Source organism: Colobus angolensis, unplaced genomic scaffold, assembly GCF_000951035.1.
Source record: "Colobus angolensis palliatus isolate OR3802 unplaced genomic scaffold, Cang.pa_1.0 Scaffold152, whole genome shotgun sequence".
Taxonomy (NCBI): domain Eukaryota; kingdom Metazoa; phylum Chordata; class Mammalia; order Primates; family Cercopithecidae; genus Colobus; species Colobus angolensis.
Window position 1 is genome coordinate 3934778 of NW_012114622.1, and position 25118 is coordinate 3959895.

Consider the following 25118-nt stretch of genomic DNA (forward strand, 5'->3'; position numbering starts at 1 on the left):
TTGTGGGTGGGCATCACTAAAAAACCAGTGAGGAGGAGACGGTGACTGCTCTTGGGGAAGATGAGAATGTGTAGTGACTACTGTGTGATAGACTGTTTCCCCAAACTCACTATCACAAACTTGCCCAAAATACATCCACAGCCTTAACTGCAGTCTCTCTGTTCCTGTAGAAATTACAACAGCCAAAGATGAAATCTAAGGCAAGAGAGATGACAGCATCATGGAAGGAAAGAGTACACTGAGTGCCTTATCGATCTATCTGCTAGCCTGTGAATGGTGGGTAATAAAAATTTATTGAAAATTAGGGGAAAAAATCACTTACTCTAATTCTTCTGAAAGGCATTACTGATGCTGCATATGAATAAACCCCTCCTTCCTCAGGACGAAACTACCATCCTCCACCAGCCAACCCTCCAAACAGCACGAATTTAAAAATCTTGCAATTTTATTTGCATATAAAGGCCGCTAGATATAGAATATCACAATAAATTTAAAGAAACAACTGCTTTCCTAAATTTCATTAACAAGGTAACGTAAAATAGAATAAAGCTCAACAGCATTTACAATGGGAAAACAGAAATGACTATTAGCGACAATATTTTGTGCTAGCGAAGATTGCATCGACACACAGTGCAAAATGGGAGAGGGGAGAGGAAGTAAGAAGACAATTCGGGGTATTTAAATAGAAAGGACAACTAAGCCTTATTTTAGTTAGCTTCCATTGCATCCATTTAAGTCTATACACGCCTGTAACTGTACCTAGATTTAACTCAAGCTCTTTAAGACCTTGAGTTCTGAGAAAATATGTCAGTTCCTTCCGACTTCTGATGTGCTGCTATACAGCATCCCTTTGCAGTTGTACTGTCCTTGGCAATATTAAACTCCTAACGTAGTCATAATACACAAAAAATACTTATATATATAAACCCATATTGAAAAGGAGTCTGCATGTTCATTTTTTTAACCGTATGAGATACCTGCTCTTGACAGATTCCATTTCTGTATTTTTAAAGCTAAAATAATTTAAAAGAAACAAACAAACAAGAGACCTTGTATAACCACAATAGGAATCTCACTAGCTAAACCATCCTTTAAATGACAGCCATTTTCTTCTCAACGCAGCTTTCTTCATAGTGAGAGTGTGAAAAGACGTCTTTTCCATGCCTGCTTCTGTTGAGAAGATTGCTATAAATCGGGGCCACATCTGCAAAAAAGAAGCATTACCAAGAAAACAACAACAACAAAACATTGAAAACTAAAATATTTCAAACAATACTCTTAAACAGTTGTGCAAATCTCTGTTGGTTTTTAAAACACTGCCTACCTGTTTCTTATTTTTTTCTTTCAGCTTAAAGCATATTAAAATAAGACTTTTATCACTTTTTAAAAGAAAGCTTGGCTGTCCTTTGGTGAACACTAACAATTTACAATGGCATGGCCTTTGAGAAAACAGAAGTCAATTTACAAATTCACAATGTTCCTCTGATTTCAAATGGATGCCCCATTTAAAATAAAATAAAATAAAGAAGAAGCACAACTTCTAGCATCATTTGTGTTCCAACAATTTACAGAAAGAACTCACAGGGTTTGGAAATAAGTAAGAGAATGTAAGTTTATAATTAGAAAAATGGCAGTTTGTAGACCTTCCCTCACATTCCAATAGGGCATTTAGAGCTTCAGGAACCCTGTGGGTTTGGAAGGTCAAATATAATTGGAGGGTTGGTCGGTTGAAAGCTGACTGTACACGTCGAGGCATTGATGTACGTTGTGTAACCGTCGGTCATGATGCCATAACCTGTGGGGAGAGAGTGTCACATTTACTGTCGTATATACAAATGAGAGTGACGGAATGTAGGGCTGTCAGGCAAGGAAAACAAAAAAATTTTGTCAGTGGGCAGTGAGATGAAATTCAGTTGAGCCCCCTCAGATATAATGACTTTCAGAAGCTACTGCCCAATTTTACTCTATTTTCTTTAAACGGCAGAATCCTCTTCAACTAAGAGCGATTATTTTTTTCTTCATTTCCATGCTAAACTTGTTGAAGAAGGGCTGTGATTTCTTTACTAGGGAGAATAAAGAAAAACTTTTTTTCTTCCTTTTAAAATAGGATTTTCATTTCAAAGCCTTGTGTTAACGGTTGAGTTCTAGGGAATAAAATGAGTGATAGAAGGATTACTCCTTAGGGGCAAGCACAACCAAATTCCAAGTGCGATATGGGGTAGGTGAGGGGGGAAGGATACTGCACTGAGAGTTAAGAAATGTAGACACTTAATCTACTTATTTATGAAATAATCTCTTAACTGCCTTTGCAAAAGTTAACCATACATGATTTTTGAATTGTGTGGCTTTAATACAATTCCATTTCATCCAAAAGTGTCAACTAATCGCATGCCCAAGTGATGTGTAGAAACATCACCCTAGGTCACTGTTTCCTAAGCCTACCTGGATACTAGATCAAGCAAAAACACTTCCCATGTGCAATATAAACCTTTTGTGATTTACTGGGAGAAAGCTGTTTCCCTAGGTGTTTGGTATATATGCTCCCTTGATAATTTTTAATATGTTAAAGTGTTTAGCATGTTTGCAAGTTTGCACATTTCCCTTAATACCTTATATTTGCCTTATAGCCTCTTCAACTAAGATTGTAATTCTATGTGGGTATCAGGCTCTTATGGTGTATAAAAATATAGCTGTGAAAAAAATAAAATTACCAAGATACATAGAAGTAACTGAAAAGGCTTTTTTCCACATTTGCTAAAATTTCTCCAAGTAAGCCTGTGGAGAACTTAATGAGGGTCAATGGAAAAATCTCTTAAGAAAAGAAAAGAGGCATTTAAAATCTGTGCTGTTTAGTTCTGGGGTCATAAAGTCTTGTTATCTCTCTCCATCAAGAGGTTGGTATTTGCCCTCTTCCTGCCCTCTTCAGCTGTCTTAAGTGAATAAAAGTGAGACAAGTTTATATGAATATGATCTCCTCCCTTTTAGGCAAGTTTATTATTTTGGGGCTTCGGTGGAATTCCCCAATTGTCTGGCTAGTTTAAAGGTAATTAATGATTTTTTTTTAAAAGATAAAATGCAAACTCAGAGGCATGCTGCAGGAATTCAGACCTGTTTTCACAATAACAGTCCCCCAGAAATGTTGCTTAGTTTACATATAAGGCCCCACCTCCCTACTCTCCCCTTCAGGCACTCCCCCATCACTGGTGTTCCCTCCATCATACCTTAGGGCAGTATCCTCCTTTACAGGAAGCACAGCTCAAAGCCAGGGCAGGCTGACATCCACTCTCTGGGAGCTGCACCCTGCTTTCCACCCACTCAGCTGGTACCTGCACTTGGAGCAAGCTGAATTTTCTCTGGCCTCAGTAGGATGATTTTCAATATGCTCTTTATTACCCGCCTAACCAGGAAGCCACTGGATTTGTGGGCTCTGAAAAAGCCAACTTTGCTTTTTGCTTCCTCAGGCACACAGCCTTAAACACCTCAACTTGACTGCAGATTCATAAATAACTCCAGAGAGCTGCCATAAGCAGGAGCTGGAGAGAATATAGCGGCTGCCCACGTAAACACGGCCACTGCACACAAGCGTGTGTAACTGGGAAAGTCGGCTAGGGACAGAAACCCTTAGGCTTGCTGAAAGAAGGCTTTGTGTCTGTCCCAAAGCCCAGTTACCCATGATTTGAAAAAGGCAGGTTGGAGAAAACCCAGATCCGTTGAAGGTTCCTGTGAGGCTTTTGGTTCTGTGAACCTGACTCAGCTTACCTTGAAAGGCAGAAAAACAGCAACTGGACCAGTTCCCATTTAAGAGAGATTTAATTATTCTGCTTAACCTCAGCCTGAGCTAATAGCTCTGTTGACTTCTGAGAAGTCTGGAATCGTTTTCTGAGGTTAGTAAGGAAAAGTCTACCTGCAAATGTGCAGGTCCCCGCCACTTCTGTTACATACCTTTCACTGCATGTCCCAAGCTATTTTTCAGAGAATGCCTTGTCTTCCTGGGTCTTTGTGTTGATTCCGTATGAAACACAATATTTACAGGTAGGAGGGGACTATACAGGCTTCAAATATCTTCTAATATCCAGACCTTTTCTTCTAACTCTCTTAAGGAGAAAATGACTCCTTTTGTACCTCGGAGTTGCTCTAAAGCAGTGGTTATCAAACATTCCTCGTTAAAGCCCTGAGATTCCAGAAGCTGCCAGGGGGAATGCTGGGTTTGCAGTAAAGTAGACCAGACGTGCTTCCTACTTTCCACTCTGCTTACAAGACAGAAGGTCCATATAAAATATTTATCAGTTTTATATGCAGATATTTCTCATAAGACTTCATCTTATAAAAGGGTCAGGCTGCTAAAAAGTTTGAAAACAACTACTCCAGTTATTCCTAGTTGTAGACTGAGATCACGGATAGAGATATAACATATTTTGAATTCTTTTCCGCTGTTCTTACCTTCATGGATTCCACCAAACACATGGAGCTTGGGCCGGACTCGCCTCTGAACCGTGTTTAACAGCTCCACACAGCCCACTCTTTGAAGCTCCTTTGGAACCCAGTCTCGAAAACCTAAGGGCAAAATGCAATCAATACACTTAATTTTCTTTCTTCAGGTAAGGTTTCATTTAGACTTTCAGGAAGCCATAACTCACAGAAGGTTTATTACATTATCTGTAATCCTAGCCCCTCCATTAAAGCTCACAATGGCTTTTAAGAAACTTTTCACTCGTCACTTTGTCTTCTTTAGGTTCTTGAAATTTTTTTTTTTGGTTTCTATTTTTTTTTCTTCCTGTTAATTAACATTTTTTTTTTTTTTTCTGTAAGAGATTTGATTTATTCAGCCATGGATTTCAAATCTTCTTCATGAGCTCAATGACATTTATTCCCGGCAGTCCCATAATATCTCTTTCTCCGTCAATTCAGTTACTTTCTCTTTTTTATTATATCTTTCTTATAGCAGTTTACTTCTAAGATGATTCAAAGAAGAAGGACTGGGAGGGGCTGCCTGTAAACTGGTCACAAGATACCCAGCTCTCTTTAGATACACTAAGTCTTACCTCTTGTGGTTCCCGATGACCAAAGCTTTGGAAAGCCAGGTTGTTGCTGCGGTCCTGTCCTCTCCAGCGACAGGCAAAAATGTGACCTCACAGTGGCATCCAGCAAGCTGGGGCTAATTGACTACTTTTAAAGTAAAAGCCACTTAGTTCTACACTTAATGCAGAAAATCCATAAAAACTGACATCAATTATAGCAAAAGTCAGCTATCTGGATGATTATGGCCTGGAATGGAATCCATACGCCTCAGCAGGATAGGGCATAAAGAAGGCAGGTAGGATGAAAGGCTAAATTGTAATCTCTGGAAATCCATTCCACAGCGCCATTAGGTTGTTTCTATTATTTAGAAATAACTGGGCAGTAAGGAACAGCTTTCTGCTTTGTCGGGCCAAACTGCACACATGAACATTTAGCGTCTCTGTAAAGACACATTTGCGGGGGTTTAAGGAGTGACCAGAGAGTCTGAGAATAGATGGAAGTGAGGTCGCTAGCAAAAATCTATTCAGCATTTTCAAAAGTTTTTAAATGATGGGGCAGAATCCTTAAGCTTCTGGCATATTACCTCATGCATGTGTTTTTCCTGACGGGGGAATATATTCCATTTCATATACAAACATCTGAGAAAGCATCTTACTCATACCGTAATAGTGAAGTCCCACAGCAGTGTGGCGCCCCTCACCAGTAGGAAGAAATTCAAAGCCAATCTTTCCACTCCCCTCTCCAATGTCACGTTTTCACAGGAATCCCGATAGCTGTATTAACTAAGATTCAATAATACCTTATGAAAACTTTGCCTGACCTTTTATTTGGGAACTCCTTGATGTAGCTGTCACTATTCTCTACTCACAGCCACTCTCTCATTTACTCCACCTTTACCATAAAGAGAGGGATGCTAGCTTCCCTATTAAGAGTTCCTGGGATGTCTAAAATCCTTGGAGTCTACAGTTCAGAGTTACTCTTATTGCCATTTGCTTTTATACCAAAATCAATGACTTGATAAGTTTGTTCTGTTCAAAGTTATATTTCAAATAATACCCCAGTCATGTAAATGTTTCTCTGCTGAAGATGTCCAAGTCCCTTGAAATAAACAACCAAAGGGAAATCATGCCTGCACTCAATTAGGCTGCTCAGACAAAAGGATGAAGGTAGCTGAAAAGATAACTCCGTAGGGTGCTCTCACTGGGTAACTCATGCTCATCAGAATATTCACCTAGCAATTTAATGATGTAGCTACTCTAACGGTTGTAAAATAGGGAACTTAATTAATTATGACTCGATAAAGGTTGTTGACAAGTGTAATATTTTAAAACATGAGTTGGGGTGGTCTGGGGATGATGCAAAAGCATGGGAATGGTGATTCTGAAGTGTTAAAAAAGTGAGGAACTGCTGATCCTGTGCAAATCTGTACAATTCCCATGTCTGCACGAGAGCTGGCTCTTCTTCTCTTACTTCCCCCATTACTAAAATGTGCCACTATGGCCTCCGCTGTGGTGCTCACTTCCACTGTTTCTTTGTGAAACATGGGCCACTTCCCTTGCAAGAGAAGAAGAGAAGCACCAAGTGCCTTGGAGGAGAAAATATCTACAAAGGTTAAACCTGCATTAGGAAATGAAGGTTAGCTTTTTCTTTTTCTTTTTAGGGATGACAGAGGAGGGGAGTAACATGGATAAGAACCCCAAACCACAGGAGAATTTGTGGAAATTATTTATATTTGTATAAAGTGTTTTTCCCCTCTCTCCAAACCAACATGATTAAGAAACTCTTTAAGCACTGTACACTGAAAAATTTGTTAAAAGGGTAGATTTCATGTGATATGTGTGTATGTGTGTGTGTTTATCCCCAATTTTAAAAAGAAAGAAAAAATCGAACACTCTTCTATTAAAAGTGGAACATCTGAATTTCTTGAGCACACCTTAGTTGTTTAGAAAGGGTCCTGGCATAATGAGTACTGAGTAGATGTGGAATCAGGGTGGTAGTCCTTGTTGAAGAATGTTCTGTAGCTAAACCAACAGATAACAAGTTCGTGAAAAATTAGAAGATAATAAGTCAAATGATCATTCTCTGACCCGTAATGTGGCTCACTAGTGGGTAGGCTTTGAAGCACACAGACAATATAAATCTGGATGCCGGCTCCATGTGCCTGTAGGATAAGTATCCGTAAGTAACTTTCAGCGTAAGTTCTTACTGAAATACCTCAGCTTAAAAAAAAGGATTCTTTTCTAAAATTATCAGCTCAAATGTTAAACTTTAAAGGTCTCCCAGGTTCCAGCATTATATGGAAAAGGAAAATGAGCTCCTTTGAACAAAAATTTCCACCATTTCATTGCCATTCAAAAGCCCTGTGATTGGGAGGTCTGTATCTTCCTTCCTTTCTCTACCCCACCCCCTTACTCCAAAGTGAATACAGTTCTTAAAATAAATTATCAAGCTCAAAAGACTGTGGTGCACCATACTCATTTGATTTTTCCCTGACTTGACTAAATCAAAAAATTTAATTTCAAGAACACCTGTAAGCCCAGCAGAACTGCTGAGTTTAATTATCATACTGAGTTTCTTTAAAGACATTGACTTTTCTTTTCGTATTCACTTTTTTTTTTTGGAGGAAAATGATTATGTCCCTGAAGCATTATTCATTATGCCTGGGAAAAAAAGGCATCTGGATGACAAAGGACAACCTTTGCTTCACTTACCTAGAGGAGGTCCATGTGTCATGAGTATGTCAATGCCCTCAGGGATGAGGTTCCACTTGTCCAGCAGAGACTGACCTCTGGGTAGGTTAAAGCCCCATCCATTAAACCACGGGGTCCTTTGGGGGAGATAATGCACATGGTATCAGGCCAGCAGAGCCACAGCTCCGCTCTGCAATATTTCTCTCTCGCACATTCCCCCACGGTTTGCATTGCTCTCTTTTCTCTTTTTGATGCTTGGCCCTGGCAGCAGGATGCTTTTTTGTTGACTGCTTCAAAACCAATCCATTTGAAAGCAAGCGTGGAGCCTACGAATTGTTCCACTAGAAAGGGGCACAGGAGCCTTTACAGTGGAGACTTTCCCAGCAGGCCTCTATCAAAATCTTGACAATGCTTTGTCTTCCCCCAAATCTCAGTGCTTCCTAAGATACCCAGCCCTGATCCAAAGCATTTCCACCCTTCCTGTAGTGCCTCACAGCTAAGAAATTCTGCAGTACTCCTTCTCCCTCGCAATCACTGTGGAACTACTTCTTCAGAAAGATTCTCACTAAGTCCTTGGAGAAAATGATGAGGGCTCTGATACAGACACCTCTGTCCATTAAGATGGTTTGTACACCCTGGAGTGAGATTTCCAAAAAAATATGGGGGCTCTGAAAAGTGAGAAGGAACATAGTAAACAGAAAGTAAATGTAGAACTTTTCTCCTGCCACCAAAAGGAAGATTTGGGGACATCTCTGGTCACTCTGGAATCTACTCTCCTGACAATGAACGTGAGCTTTTTCCAATCCCAGGAACTTCTGCTCCAGGAATGAGTTTTTGAGATTGATGTTCCATGTAGAGGGGAATGAGTCTTTGTCCATCGACTGAACATTTCTGATTGGTGCTGAAAATGTCTCTACCATTGTAATAGGAGACTGATCAATTTCTGTCTGCAAATACTACAGGCTAAATCACATTAGAACTAAGTAGTTCCCAGTGTCATCCTATTCCAAAACGTCTAGATCTTATCAGTATTCTTTAAAACTGTTCTATTTTGTTCTGTGGGTAAATTCTAATTTGCTAAGGCATACATGTAACAAACAAGTTGGTCAATTTTCTGGCCAAGCCCAACTTACCCTTTCAGCTTAACCCGCCCCTTCCATGCCAAATGAAAGAGGTAAACCTGTGTATAAGGTGACCCTAACCTTGTCAGTCACAGCTAATCAAATGGAGTGCACCCTTATTTAAAGCCAGTCACTGGCCAGACTAATCAGATTCTTTCAAGAATTTGAACTTAGAAACACTGACACAGCATTCATTTGGTGGTGGACACATATAGTCAAGACCAGAAGGAGAAGAATGGTCATCGAAAGCCATACAAAAATCTGTGGTACACGTGCAAACTTCAGTTCATGCTGATATGGTGGAGAAAGTTCCAGAGAGGAGACTGTGTAGCCCTAGCCAGAAAAGGAGAAACCAGGAAAGTATCAGACTTGCTTCCTAACCACTTTCCAAATCCTTAAGACATGCCCAGGGTGCTTGCTCATAACAGAAATAAGAATATGAGAAGAAGAAGAATTATTATAGCTATTGTTTTATTTAATGCTTTTTCTGTGTCAAGGTACCATTCTAAGCACTTTTTTTGTATTAACTCATTTAAGCCTCGCAGCAAACTCATGAGGTGGGCACTATTATCATCTCTACTTTACAATGAGGAAACTGAGGCACAGACAGGTTAGGTATTAACAACTTGGATATAAACCCAGGCAGTCTGGTTCCAAAACCAATGTTTACCACCATGCAATTCCTCTTCTTATATACTATCTGAATTAATTTACTCTTTGCTCTGGGTGAGACTCTTCTGTACTCTTTCAAGTTTGGGTATCTTGTTGCTTGAAGCCTAATGAGCTCTGAACTGGAATAATATATCAATTTCATGGTTCTGAAATCCAGTAATAACATGGTGGAGTGGACACCTATTGCTTTTGCCTGTTCAGATCTTGCCTCCATCTTTTGGTGACAACATCTGAGTTTGTTTGGAGAACCACCCTTTCCCACTCCGTACATGTGCTTCTGGTAAAACTGATTCCATCTCTGCTCTAGACTGAGTCTCAGGGATGTACATATGACCCAAGTTGTGTCAACGAGGGTCACCATCAGGCTTTGGTTGGTGCTATCTAAGAAGAGGTCATGGTTTTTCTCTCTGGGATCCTGAGTCTTAAGACTTATATGAGCCTGGAATTGCCAGGGAGCTATTTTATCTGTCCTATAGATAGCCCTTGCTTGAGAAACCACCACAAGAAACCCCAGACAAAAAAAGAGAGGGCTCTAATGATGTTGTTGAACGCGTGGATCCAGCTTTACCCGAAGCCAACTGAACTTTTCCTTCTACGAGCCAATAAAATCTTGTTCTTTTTATTAACTTTAGTTAGATCCTGTTTCTTGAAACTTAAGAAGTCCTAATATATACAATTATTGTATGCACTTGGGATACGCAATAATGTCTCCTCCACTCCAAGATGTCCACATCCTAATACCTGGAACCTGTGAATGTTACTGAACATGGCAAAGGGAAATTAAGGTCACTGATGGAATTCACCTGATCTGAAAATAGTAAGATTATCCTGGATTATCTGGGTCAGCCCAACGTAATCCCAAGGGTCCCTAAAAGTGGAAAAAGGAGGTGGAAAAGAAGATCAGAGTGATGCAATGTGAGAAGGACTCAACCTGCTATTGATGGCTTTGAACACAGAAGAAGGAGACTAGGAGACAAGGAATGTGGGCAACTTGTAGAAGCTGGAAAAGTTAAGAAAAACCCAGATCTTCCTATAGACCCTCCAAAAAAATACTGCCCTGCTGACACCTGGGTTTTAGTCCAGTGAGACCCATGTCAGACTTCTGACCAATGTATTTGTAAGATAAATACGTGTTGTTAGAAGCCACTAAATTTGCTGTGACTTGATAGAGCAGAAATAGAAAATTGATACAGTACCTACAACATCTGAGCTGGCTATAAAATGCAGGCACTGGGAGTGGCCCTGAGTCTCAGCTGACATATGGCACATGGTCAGTCAACACAGCCCCGCCCCAGCCGCACTGCCTTGCTCAGTTAGATGCAGTGCTTTTAGAGAGGAGAAGGTAGTTCTCTCTTTCCTACCTCAATTTGCCTGGGAGGCATCTGGCATTGGAAGCCTGGGGATAATGCCAGGAAGACCCTGGTAGAGTTCAACGAATTGGTCTTTCTCTCTTGTCCTTTAAGATTCTTCACCTTCAGGTTCTTAAACATTTTTATTAGAGTCTAAAATAGAGCTTTTCTCATTCGGGATGCCCATCCTTCCCCTTCATTTTACAGTAACCCTCTTCTAAGGTTTGTCTTAAAAGTAAAAACAAAACAAAAAGGCAACTTCAAAACCCAATGAAAACTCAGTGAACATTTTGGACAAAGAGAGGCAGAGAAAAACCAGCAAAAGCATCCGTTTTGCTAGATTTTGAAAACAAGTTTCTGGGCCTATGGTTCTCATCTGGACATCTGATAAAGAAGGGTTTTAACAAGTCTCAAACACACTCAGGTAGTTGGTACAACGAGGGGATCTGATTTTGCTGTCAGCGAGGACAGTCAACCTTTGATCCCACGGGACACCCAGGTGCTTCCAGAGGCAAAGGAACAGGGCTCAAATTTTTCAGTCTTTCTGGTTTCCCCCTGCAGAATTTTCTCTTAAAACTCCAAAGCCATATTCCCCCAGGAAATCCTCAGTTTTATAAGTGCTCTGTAAAAGATAAGACAAACCTATGGCCTATATTTACAGAGACCCCAAATTTCATTTGGTTAATGTTAAGCTGTGACAAAATCCAGAAGTTTCCAAGTTAAGGGTGAACTTTAACAATGTCTGTCTTTTATTTCAACTCAGATCCTTATGTGTATGAGAAGAAGAACAGTTATATTCCAGGAAAAAAAAAAAGAAAAAAAAAATTTATCACGGCCTTGATGTGCTTTTATATAGAGCTTTTACATAAGTTATTGGATTTAGTTCTTCACAGCAATTTTTAAGGTAGGTATTATCAACTCTATTTTTAGTTAAAAACTTGAACATCAGGGATATCAAGTAACTTGTCCATGTTCCCAGGACCAGTAAGTAGGAGGGCCAAGATCTGAACCTGGATCTGCTGGCTCCAAAGCTTGGGTTCTTCCGTTGCACAATGCTGACCAAAATCTACTAGCCAAATTTCAGTTTTTGCTCTCACACAGGTAAAGTAAAAATAAGGCTGTTTCATACAGTATCTCAATCTGTGTACTGTACAACTCCAAGAGGTGCCATGGAATTGTGCAACTGTGGTGGCCTTTGGTAAAGCATAGTATGATATGGCTGTTCTGGGGGCTTTCCAGTCCTCTAAATCCTCTAGGTAAGGTGTTTCCATAAGACAGTGGCAGGCAGTGGGAAAACCAGCCCACTGATGGATTCCAGAATTATCTCAGCGTGGCATAACAAATGGGGCATACAGAAGTGGGGAGATGTGTGTGCTAATTCTCATGCTATTAATTCACTGGTTTACCTGAAACTTAGGTTAGCAAAAGCTCCTCACTGGTTCAGTTTCCTCACCTGAGAAATAAATGAGTGAATGGACTCAATTACTGGATTTCAAGATTGCTTTTAGGTTGTAGAAATCTTATGCAGAAATGCAATGCACAAAGCGGGCAAATGCAAAGGTGGGGACTGGGAAGAAGAAACTTGGAGCCTGCTCACTCACTCAGCTCCCTCCTCCTTTCCAACCTGCACCTCTGAGCACAGCTGGCCAAACCTGCCACTTGATGATCTTTCCACAATCTAAAAATCCTGATATTTTATAGTTCTGTGCAGATTATCCGTGTTCTGAGTAATTGCAGTGAATTGCTTTCAGTGAATTACCTAAACTGCTTGTGAGGGACCAAGTCTAGTGTGACAGAAATATCTATACAGAGCAGAATACTGAATGTGTCAGTGCCAATGAATAATGCTTTATCCAGTTGAGTTTCAACCTGAAACATGAAACCCCAGCAGTGAGCCCATCAGGAGTTCACTGGAAAATACGTGCACAGCCAACCTCCAGAGCCCCACAATGGGTTTTGTTGTGTAGCAATAGGGGGCGAGGGGGGAAAGGAGGAGGGGGGAATCCAAGGGAACAATGTCTATTGCTTCAGCCAAAGGACTTAATAATTAGCTGTGACTAACAGATACCACATGGGAACCAACTTGTAAGAAAATGTCCCACAAAGCACCCTATTGCCAGTGAGCCAATTTGAGCCTGCAACCTCTTCCCTTCTAGGGAGAGACTCAAAAACTAGAAGGAAGGGGAGCAACTCCATCTGCCTGAAGCCACTGGACCAAAGACTCAGATGGATGGAAGCTGGGTATGCTTTCAAGGCACCCTCCCCCTTGCTCTTGAAATTGCAAGCACTTGGCCTCCCTGGGCTGAAATTCCAGGGGCAGGGGCTAAGGGAGTTAACATAGGCAGAACTTACTCCAAACAATGTCAATACAAAACAGGTTTTCTTTAAGGAAGCAAGTTGGGACGAAATCGCTGCAAAGGTCATCTGTGTTTGCAGTACACAGTACGGTGGTGCAGGCAGAAGGGAGCTGCCAAGCCATAAATCCAGGGAGGCTTGGACAGGTGAATAGCTATTCACTCCCCCACAAACTTCAGTGGGGGCTGGGTGCGTCCTAGGAAAGCAGGATTTGGAAACAGGACGTTGGTGCCTGTTATCCTCAGGTGGGCTACTCAGCGTCACAGCCCTGGTGTTACAAATCAACATCCACAAATTTTCAATGCACAGACAGGTCCTGAGCTGGCTGCATCACAAAGACTTGGGTTCTTATTATTATGGTCTCCTGGGCACCTTCTGCAGGGATTACAGCTTGGAAGCCTTGGGGCAGCTCTGCTCGGATTTGGCACAGAAGCTGTGAAGGGGAAAGTGCAAAGATCACATAGCACCTAGACTTCAGGAGCTGGCAGGCTGGCTGTGCCACTTAGCGTAACGAGGACCTGCAGGCTCTTAAAAAGTTAGTCATTCTTATTCTGAAGGCAGTGGTTAAGAGCATGGATTATGGAGTCAAACAGACCCACGTTCAAGTTCCAGACTGGCCAATTATTGGCTTCTCTGGACTTCAGTTTTTACAAATAAAAACAGAATGTTTGCCTATGTGGATAAAGTGAGTGAACTTTTGTAAAATTTTTGGCACAGAGGGTTAATGTACCGCCTTTAATTTACATATGATATATATTAACACACATGTATGTGTGTGTACATATATACAGACACACACAAAATTGCTCACATTATTTTTTTCTTCCCAGAATTTCCCAAGCAAAGGCTCATCAAATCATAGACCCTCCTGCTCCAGACTTTTGAAAAGTCCCCAATGAATAGGCAAGCACTACTGGATGGCTAGACAGAGCCTGATTTCCTCTGGCTGATTACTTATTAAAAGGCACTTTCTCAGTTCACTTTTGAGTGGAAGTTTTTCAGAAAGCCATTCGCTCACTCGCTCACTTGCTCCTTCCCTCACTGGCTCAGTCTTGCATAGACAATCCTGTGGAATGCAAGAGCACAGGGCAAAACGGTTAGTCAAGGCTGCTTAGCCAGCTAGTACAGGTGGTTAGATTTTGACAAGATCTTAAATTGGGGGAAGTTCAGACAAGGGGTTACTTTGGGTCCTTGGAATATTTATAATAGGGGGCGCAGAGAGGTTCACCGAAGGAATTGACAAGCTACTAATTAATGCCATCACTGCTGCCTGGCACCTCTATTAAGCAAAACTCAGAAACGGAGAGTCAATTTTCACATACACTTTCTTTTCTAAATGGTAGTAGCCCTTCTGAATTGCAGCCTTCTTCACGCCTGGCACTCCCAGCCGCCATCGGCCCCTCTCCGACTGCACATCACACCAGGTCCAAGAGAAGCTAATTTAACCACCGCTGGTTAAAATCATACTGCACTTCACAGCGCCTTTCACATGCCATGAAGCTGTCATGATAATTCTTGATCTCTAGCTCACCTGACAGCTCAGCCCTCCCTTGACTGTAAAGCTTCCCCGTCAGTTAGAAACAGCAGTTTCCCTGGCACCAGATGTGTCATCCTGAATATCCAGATGAAAGGCAGACACCTGGCCCCTGCTCCCTCCCCTCCCTGCCTCATTTTCCCTTCTTAGCTCTGAATTTTGTTTGGGAAGGCAAGCACCACCCCACCCCCAACTCCCAAGTCCCTCCTCTGGGCAGCCTGGAAGTTCCTCTTCTGCACAATGCAAAAGATGTCTTGCATTAGCCCACAGAGCAACTTCACACCTTGTGCAGCAAAGAGACATACACACACCAATTGACATCGCTAGGAGAGGGAAGGAAAACTTAACATCAGGGCAAGATTTCCACCCTGTGCAGCTGCTTGGGAAGCCTGGCTAGCCCAAACCACCGGCCCAGCTGCCTCCAAAGGGCAGTGCTGGCTTCTCTTTCACCAGCTGTCTGGTCCCATCTCTTCACTACGACTTTGTAGCTTGGTCTTTCGTTATGAGGTCCTTGGGATGAAGAGAGATATTGTTTTGATAAAAGGCAGGCCTGAGTGAATAATGTGGTCTGTGTGTCATGGACAGGAAAGGAACAAATTGTGCCTGAGGTAGTCACCTGAGCCCCATGAGCTACTCATGGGGGCTTCTTAAACCCAGGCAGCACACGCGGACATCTTTACAAACACACTTGCTGTGTCCCTTTTTTGTAACTAATAAAGAACAAGTGTCAGAATTAAGCCTCTGTTACCGATTTTCCTTTCCCTTGCTGGAAAGGAGGTAGTATAAGCAGACTTTGCTGTAGAAACCAAGAAACAAAAGACATCATGACCAGTTTTCGAACTTGGTGTGCTCTGAATTATTAAAAATAATCCTATAGTGTCTGCCCAGCCCTCTCAAGCATACCTGCCTTTAATCTTGTAAACAAGTTCATAGCAGGAAGGGGAATATTTTCAATCTGTTTCCTTCTATGCGGCTGTAAGAAACGTGACACCCATCCATCATGCAAAGAGAGCCTGACAGGGCAGAAGAAAGATCATGGCAGGACTTCTGTCTTGGTGGACAGGTGAGGCAGATTTTGGACATGACTTGGTGCTTACATAAGTGGCTCTTTGTTTTGCTGCTGCAGAAATCAAAGGACAGCGTACCAGGGTGCCCTCAGTTAAAACAAGGGCAGGTCCTGTTCAGCCCTGGGATCCTGACAAGAGGAAAGGCTGTGAACTTAGCAGCTCCCAGTGGGACCTGCACTGATGTCCAATCCTCGGCAGGGAGAATTTCTCAAAGAGGAATCTCACAGCTCCCATTATCCAGGTTTGAAAGAAAAAGGGAGGCTTAACAGATGGAGAGAAGTAGACATAAAGAAAAGGGATATTTGTCTTCTCTTTTCCTTTTTTCGTGGTAGTCTTTTTATTGTGGTAAAATACACATAACACGAAAGTTACCATTTTAACCACTTTTAAGCATATAATTCAGTAGCAATAAGTATTTGGTTGGTGCAAAAGAAATTGCTGTTTTTGCCATTACTTTTGATTACTTTCACCACCACTCTCCATCTCCAAATTCTTTTCATCATCCTAAATAGAAGGTCTGTACCCATTTAACACTAACTCCTCCATTCCTTCTCCCCCAGCCCCTAGTAACCACTATTATACTTTGTCTCTATGAATTTAACGATTCTAGGTACTTCATGTAAGTGGAATCAGACAGTAATAGTCTGGCGTATTTCACCTTGCATAATGTTGTCAAGGTTCTTCCATATTGTGGCATGTGTTAGAAATTCATTCCTTTTTATGGCTGAATGATATGCCATTGTATGGGTATGCAGAATTCATTGTTTTCATCTAAGAAGGTTTCTGAATGCCCAGTATGTGCCAGGCACTAAGCTTAACCAAAGGGAGACCTGGATAAGAAGTCCCAGTCCCTTTCTTTGTGAAGTGCTCAGTTATTGGATTGTAAGCCCAGTGGGGATTGGCTCAGTAAGGTGCCTCCCAGGGTATACACTCCTTCAACAGACATCACCTGGATGCCTATAATGAGCCAGGTTCTGGCATGGTAGGTGCTGAGAAAATGAAACTGAATACAGTTTGCAGAACAAATCCACAGCCAGCCAGTTCATAGGTAGCACTGCCCTAGACAGAAGTCTTTAAACTTTGGCCTTCTTTTTTAAACAACCTAATTTCAGAGGAGCTTGGGGAACATCAGAATGATGTGAAAATTAATCCAGTAGTTCTAAATGCAGACAGGCCCTGAGGCCAGGAGGTGACCTGGGGCATCTGTGACAGGACTGGGGTGAGCGGGAGGGAGGTCCTTCCATTTCCTCCTATACATTCCCTAATAAGGCTCTGCAGCTGCAACTAGGACTACAACACACAAAAACCCACAGCCTACTAGAGACTGAGCCTGCAAGGGTGGCGTGTGTCACATGCCTGGCTGGCTCCAGAGCACAGGATGAACAGGACAGGGGAGGAGGTGGGAAGACCGCCAAGTACTCAGGAAATTCACAGATAATACCTGTGCCTCCCCTGCCCCATCCCACCCTTTAGGCATGTCAAGGCAACCAGGCAGGTAGATTGTTTTTCTAACTTAGGTTCCCCAACAAAATAAGAAAAAGAGGAAAGGTAGGTTCAGGAGTAGCTGAATTTTGTGAACTCTCAAGAATTGATGTTAATAAACAAGTAGGAACTGATGAAATCTCTGCCCACCAATACAGGAGAATTCACAATTTTATTATGTTTGGTTTCATTTAGAATGTGTTTATGTGTGTGTTGTTACACATTTATGTTGCTAATACTGGTTTCTTTTCTATGCTATTTAATATTCTAGGGTATCATCAAGGGGATACAACTGGGGAGCATTTTCCTGGTAAGAAAGCCTGCTACCTGAAAAACAGACCCAAAGGGGACACTGGTAAGTGGACAATAAAATACCATACAGCCATTAAACGTAAGGTCGATTGGAAACTCAATGAGTCTGGCTCACTACTGTGTCCCCATCACCTGGCACAGAGAAGATGCGTATTTGTCAGCTGAATTGAGTTAAGAATGAATGTTCATGAAGAGTTTGTAAGTTCATGAGAAAATGTGTATTCCCTGACGGTCAGTGGAAAAGTAAAGTATTACCTTTCATGTATCACTATGAATTCAAGCATGTAAAAATTGCTTTGAAGAAAAAGAAACAGATGGACATGCCTAATGGTTAGGTTATCTCTGGAGATGAAGGAAGAGGGGAAGGATTATGGGTGATGTGAATTTTTTTCCCTTTCTGGTTTTTTTTTTCTTTTTAATTTTTCTATAATGACTATATATCATTTGGGGAAAAAAATTTATTCAGTGTAAAACTCTCCAGATGACTAAATGCAAGTGGAGCATGGATGGAAGAATTTGGAGAATTCAACATCTACTTCGACTCTACTTTTTCTAAGGTGGTTTCTTCCCTAGCTACATCCCTTTAATGCCCTAGAGTATTAAGGGGGTAGGGAAATTAGTGGGTTTGGGGACTTTTGCTCAGGAAGCTGACATACAGCCTGCCTTCTTTCTCTCTACCGCCCATTTGCATATGTGGCAATAAAAAAGCATCTTCAGCAACGGAAGTCTTAAATTCATCCATGGAATGAATATAAGCCACATTATTGAGCACCTGCTTAGTGCCAGACATCACTCTGTTGCTGGTATATATCTCTCATCTGATTGAGAAATTTCAGTTTAAATGTACACATTATATATCTGTATGCCACTTTGCTACTTACAAATAATTCTCACATTTATCAGTTCACCAAGAGGTGAGCAAAGTATTAATTTTGGGAAAAACAGTCTACATAAATAGGATTTTGGGGGCCGGGCATGGGGGTTCATGACTGTAGTCCCAGCTACTTGAGAGGCTGAGGAGGGAGGATCCCTTGAGACCAGGAGTTTGAAGATGCAGTGAGCTCTGATCACACCACTGCACTCCAGCCTTGGCTGTCTCTAAAAGTAAAAGATAAATAGAAGTTAGAGTGACTTGTCTAAGGTCATCCAAGCTAGGCTGGCATGAACCAGAACTTTGTAGCACAATGATTAAGTTAAGAGGGTTAGAAGTTAGGTCTGGATTCAAATTCCAACTGCTTTCTACTTAGCAACATGACCTTGGATAAGCTCATCTGTTTGATCTCAGTTTTCCCATCTATAAAATGGACATAAGAATAACAACCATACATGTGTGTTATGCAGATTAAATGTGATAATATATGTAATACATTTAGCAGAGAGCCTGCCTATATAGATTAAGAATTAAATGGTGACTCTTATAATCATCATTATGAATGTTAATATCATTATAGATATTAACATCACCAACCCTTTGGTTTTTATTTCCTAACTTATCTTCTCCACACTTCGTATCACCTCCAAGTTTACCTTTTCCCTACTTTTCAGTTGTAGGATGTGGATACCAAAGAATTGAGTAGATCTGTCACAAAGCAATGGAAGATGGTATTTGATACGGGTGGGCCAACTGCGAATAAAAAGAAGACGTTGACTTGGGAGATAGAAAAGAGAAGTTCTAGTGATGTCTTTTCTAATTTACTTGCTATGTAACCTTGAAGAGGTACCCTCTCTGAATTCCTGTCTCCTTACCTGTGGAATGAAGACAAAAATTCCTAAGGCTCTAGCAAGACTGTCAAACAAAGGCCTGTATGTGTGAGTTGCAAACAAAAAGAGAACACCTTCTGATAAGTGTCTTCTAATTCCCATGTCATTTCTTGTCCCTGTGGCCTGTTTGTGCCGTTTGAAAGCTCGGGGGAATTGGAATAAGTGACAAGGAGGTCAGATGTAAGTTAAAGTGTTAGCCCCCATTTATCTACCATTTTGGCTCTAAACGACCAGTTTCAGTCCAGACCGATTTAGTAAAGTGAGAAAAGTGTGACTGCAAACTGGCAGTACACACAATCAGAGGAATGAGTAAAAAGCTTAGGCTGCCCTTCAATTCAGAGGTTAAAGCAAGCACACAGACCCGGTGTCTCCCTCACTGTGTGCCAGCCAACCATATATTATTAATTGGGCTCAACAAACATTATTGAGCACCTTCTACTGCAAAACTCTGGCAGGGCACTCTGGGGAGATCTAAATGCGATGCGAGGCAATGCCCCACTCTTCACCAACCTGCCATCTGGTTGGGATGACAAGATCGTCACAGGCAAAACTGTTCTCCCCTATCTCGGCCCATTAAAATTTCACTGAGCCCTCAAGGCTCAACTCATAATTAGATTTTCCCCAAGAAGCTTTCCCCAATCCCCTCAGCCCTTTGTTTAATCCTCATTTCTGGAATTTGTCGTGCTCTGCATTATTACTTGCTTGTGTGTGTCTTTTTTTCAAAATTATTTCCCACCTCATTCCAACAAGCATTTGAATCCATGTCGTGTTATGGGTATGTCTATATTCTCCCAACGGGTTGTAAACCAAGTCCTATTTATCTTGGTGTCCCCCAAGATCTAGCACAGTGCCTGACACAAAATAGAGGTCAAGAAAATATTCATAACAATGAAAAAGTCAAGATAGCTTAAAGTAAGTGCCCAAGGGAATGAGCCAGATAATATGTGTGACTGGAGGAGGTTAGGAAAGGGCAAGGCAGATTAAGGTTCAGCTTTTAAAAAGCAAACGTCATTTAAAAATACTGGATTAGACATATCACAGGCCTGTGCTGCCCAATATGACAGCCATATTATGTGGCTACTGAGCACCTGAGATGTAGCTAGTCTGAATGGAGATGTGCTGTGAGTGTGAAACACACATCATATTTTGGATGCTTCATAAACAAAAATGTGAAAATACTTTAATAGTTTTTATACTAAATACATGTTTAAATGATTGATTTTTGATAATTGTGTTAAATAAAATATATCATTAAACCAAATTTCATTTTATGTTTTTACTTTTTAATGTGGCTACCAGAAAACGTAAAATTACATATGTAGTTCACATTATATTCATATCGGAAAATGCTGTCACAGGCCATATATAATGCTTATACTATGATTCAGTAATCCTTGTCTAGAAATTACATCCTAATGAAATAATCCAAAATTAAGTAAAAACACCATGCACAGAGTTGTTCACCACAGTGTAATTTATAACAACAAAATACTGGGAACAATTCTTTCTAAATTCTGCAGAAAAGAGAATGGTTAAAAAAAATGCCATGATTGGAATATCCAGTAAAATACATATTATGCAAATGTTAATTCTGAAGACTAGGTGGCAACACAGAAAATCCTTAAGACTTCACGTTGCTTGAGAGAAACCAGCCCACAGCACACACTGCACATCATGTTAGAGTCTATGTACAGTCTGCATCTGGACATGCTCTTCCATTCACCCATTGTACACTTGCGGAACTATGACTTCCCACCAGGTTCTGTATTCAGGAAAAATCAAAATTAGAGATGAAAGAGGATGAGGAGGCAGCCAGGTAAACACACAATTGTGTCTAAAATATATGCAGTATATATATGCAAGGTGAGATGAGCACACCCAAGTTTTCCGAAGTTAAGAAATGGCTGTGAAAAATGTGAAGAAAAACAGGAAAGCTATTCTTTTTGTCATGGATGATGTGGATTTTTTTGGGGAGATTCCTAAGCTTTCTTGGATTATTACGATAAAAAGGCAGACTAGAGATCAACCTCTGTCTCTACATTGAGTCTCTGACACAGAGCGTGTGTGTATTCTCTGTTGGTTAACTGTTGTCTCTGCGAGGAGCCAGGTAGCACTTAACAGTGCAGCCCTAAAGTCAGACCTGTGTCTGAACCATCTTTAACGCCTCCAGAGGTTTTAACTTGGGTAAGCTGCTGCACCTCTCTGAATCTGTTTCCCAATCTGTAAGACAGAGATAATTATATTATCTATGGCAATGATACATTGTTGGGAACATTAAATGAAATAATCCACATGAAACTCCTAGCAGAGTGTGTGGCACATAACAACCCCTAAATAAATGTTGGCTTTATTGTTATTGTAAAGATTAGGAAACAGCATGATACATAATTGATCAGAATGATAAAACAGATGGTGGAAACTGCCTGCTTTCTACACTACATTCTAGTTGTACTGGGTCATTACTTTCAGTTTCTAGAATCTTCTATAGCCATTGAATTTACTCAACCAAAGTCTCTTCTTTGTTTTTCCAAGGTTTCTTTTTTTGTTGTTGTTGTTGTTGTTGTTGTTGATGTTAATGCCTTGAAGGATGATGAAATTATAAATGTTCTATATAATGTGATACTGAAATAACCTGATAATTATTTAGGTCCTCTGTTGCTTACTCAGTGGCATAACTCATAAGAGAAAGACTGTACCTTCATTTCAAATTCCACTTTTTTTCAGCTGGGCATGGTGGCTCACACCTGTAATTCCAGCACTTTGGGAGGCCAAGGTGGTTGGATCACCTGAGGTCATGAGTTCAAGACCAGCCTGGCCAATATGGGGAAACCTCATCTCTACTAAAAATACAAAAAAATATGTGGTGGCAGGCACTTGTAATCCCGGCTATGTGGGAGGCTGAGGCATGAGAGAGAATTGCTTGAACCCAGGAGGCAGAGATTTCAGGGAGCCAAGATCGTGCCACTGCACTCCAGGTTGGGCGATAGAGCAAGATTCTGTCCCAAAAAAACAAAAAACAAAACAAAACAAAAAACCATTTTTTTTTTTCCCAAGGGTGTTACTCATTAAGCTCCAATCTACTCAGTTAGAATATTAAGCACAATTTATCAATCTCCAGGTAACCTCTCATTAGTCAAAACTAAAACCAGATCAATTGCTTTGTTGTGTCTTAAAGAGATGCTGATGAATTCAAGGAATCTTGAAAACAGAAACATTGCATTTTTTCGATACTCAGTCTTGCTCTTTTCTCTTATTACTAAGCAACTTTGCATGAAAACAGACTCTGTTTTATAAATAGAACATTGTGCAAGGTTTTCTAGAGGTGTCTGCTAAAAATAAAGCGGGTTATAGTTTACTTCTTTATAGCTTTCAAAACAAAAGAGCCTGAGCTTGACTAAATTTGCTATATTTCATTTTTGAAAGATATCTTTATGTGAGCCAGGTCTGATTTCTTGAAATGAAATTCTCCAGAAGTTAGATTTTCTATATTTATACAAGGCATGCCTGTGCAAAGTAATGACACTAGTGTTTTTTTCTTTGCCATATGCCCCAGAATGAATACAACTTAGCGATGCTATACCTCCACCACCCTATAAAATACACAATTCTTTTTTGAAAATTGCTTACTTCGAAGAGTAAAATAAACATTTTGATGTATATATTTCTAGGTTATCTGCTCACAAATCAACAGCATTACTTTGAAGCTAAACTACAGGTCCCCAACTTGTAAACAATATTCTAAACTATTTCTAGGTTGCCTGGTTGGAACTAAAGTGTCATGGTATGGAAACAATGCTAGGTACCCAGGCAAGTCCCCAGGAGCCAAACTAATTGATGTGATAACATACAATGTTAGAACAATGTGAACATGGAAAAGAGCCTCTAATCTTCACCTCTTGATACTAGGGACATGTTTCTCCTTGCACTGTTCTGATGGGGGTCCCCAATCTCCAGTTCGGTGATGACTCTAGAAGCTGGGTACAGGGGCTATGAGTTGGAGAGAGGTGAACTAAGGTTTCCTGGTGTAACTTTCCAGGGCAGTATTTCTCATACTATGTCCAATAAATCTGATTTGCTGAGATTGTCACAGATCAGAAAGCGTTCTATGGTTAAATAAGTTTGAGAAATGTTCTTGCATTTTCCTCCAATTTTAAGGTATAAAGTGAACACTACCATAGTAAAGATTCTGCAGAAAAGAAGTCTGTTTGATGTAATGGATCATGTTCCAAACATATTGGACCCCCTATAAATTCTGTTTCACTTTTTAAAAATAATGGCTATTCATAAGAGCTAATATTTACATAGAGCTTGCCAGTAGCATGTACTATATGAAACATTTCATGTACATGAACTCAATACACACAGCATCTCTTTGAGGTCAATGCTGTGATTAACCTTATTTTACAGATGAGGAAACTGAGGCCAAAAGAGGTTAAAGATTTCCAAAGTCACAGGGAAACCTGTACTTAACTACCTTGTCAGAATAAACCCTGGAAGCCAATCTCCTTGAACATCACTTTAGGAAACATTATCCAAAGGGCAGGTCCACCCCTGTCAATGCTCTTTTCTTACATTGGTCCCTTGCTGTCATGTCTCAAGCCCATGGTTATTCTGAAGCCGGAGCGGGAAATTTTCAAAGGGATAAAAGTTTCTCTCTTTTGCAACAGAGAGAGAGAGAAAAAATTCATTCACATTTTAGAGGAAATCTAGGCTTACTCTATCCTGCTATATTAGTTTCCTATGGCTGCTGTAACAAAACAACCCACATTTATTATCTTATAGTTCTGAAAGCCAGGAGTCCAAAATTAGTCTCACTGTACTAAAACCAAAGTATTGGCAAGGCTGGTTTCTTTTGGAGGCTCTGAGGGAGAATCTAATTCCTTGCATTTTACAGCTTCTAGAGGCTTCCCACATTCCTTGGCTCCCAGCCCTAAATTACTCTGACTTCTGCTTCTGTGGCCACAACTCCTCGCACTCTGACCCTCCAGCCTCCCAGTTGTGGGGACCCATGTGATTACACTGAGCCCTCTCCGCTAATCCAAGATAATCTTCCCATCTCATGGCCCTTAATTTAATCACATCTGCAAAATCCTCTCTTCCATGTAAGGTAACATTCACATATTTCTGGGATTAGGATGTGGACATCTTTAGGGAGGGGGTCATTATGCTGCCTACCACATTGGCATGGCACTATGATGAGCTGAAGAGGAGGTGGGCAGGGATCCAGAATTGGCAGGGGAAGGAGGAAGAGACAAGGTCAGGGGGCATATATCCCTTCCTCACTTGCCCCTCTTACCATCATCAGCTCATCCACCATAGCCCCTGAACAGCAGAGGTGAGATAAAAAGAGGAGTGCAGGGCTGTAATTCTCAAACAATGGTGTGTTAACCCCCAGGAAGTAACATCTGGATCCACAGATCATCCTGGAGCAATAATTTTCATTTAAGATAATGAGAATTTTCAACTTTAAATCACAATTTTCATATTAATACAAGCTTGTGCATTTCTAGTTCTGCATAAAAACATTTAAAAGCTCTTCCTAGTTGCCAGAGTATACGGAGATAACAGTCTATCTCCAATAGTAACAGTGATATTTAAATAAATTGATACCTATGAAACGCTTAGATCAACCTGGCCCGTAAGAAGCTCTCAGTAAGTGATATCTTTCCGTTTCGTTGCTATTCCACCATCACTGAAACAATTATACAGTTATCTGCTGGGTGCTTTCAATACATTAGCATCAAAGAACTCTAGAA

At 40.8% G+C, this 25118-nt stretch overlaps 1 protein-coding gene across 2 annotated transcripts in view; it reads right to left on the reverse strand.

Moving 5' to 3' along the window:
* Nucleotides 1–424: 424 nt before the first annotated feature.
* Nucleotides 425–25118, reverse strand: part of MPPED2 (metallophosphoesterase domain containing 2) — a 177465-nt gene continuing 152771 nt past the window's right edge. For both annotated transcript variants that reach the window (XM_011936328.1, XM_011936330.1), the window contains exons 5-7: nt 7731–7846; nt 4441–4554; nt 425–1795 (exon numbers count right to left, since the gene is read on the reverse strand). In XM_011936328.1, coding sequence (XP_011791718.1) covers nt 1677–1795; nt 4441–4554; nt 7731–7846 — 349 coding nt within the window. In that variant the 3' untranslated portion in view covers nt 425–1676. The remainder of the gene's footprint in view (nt 1796–4440; nt 4555–7730; nt 7847–25118) is intronic.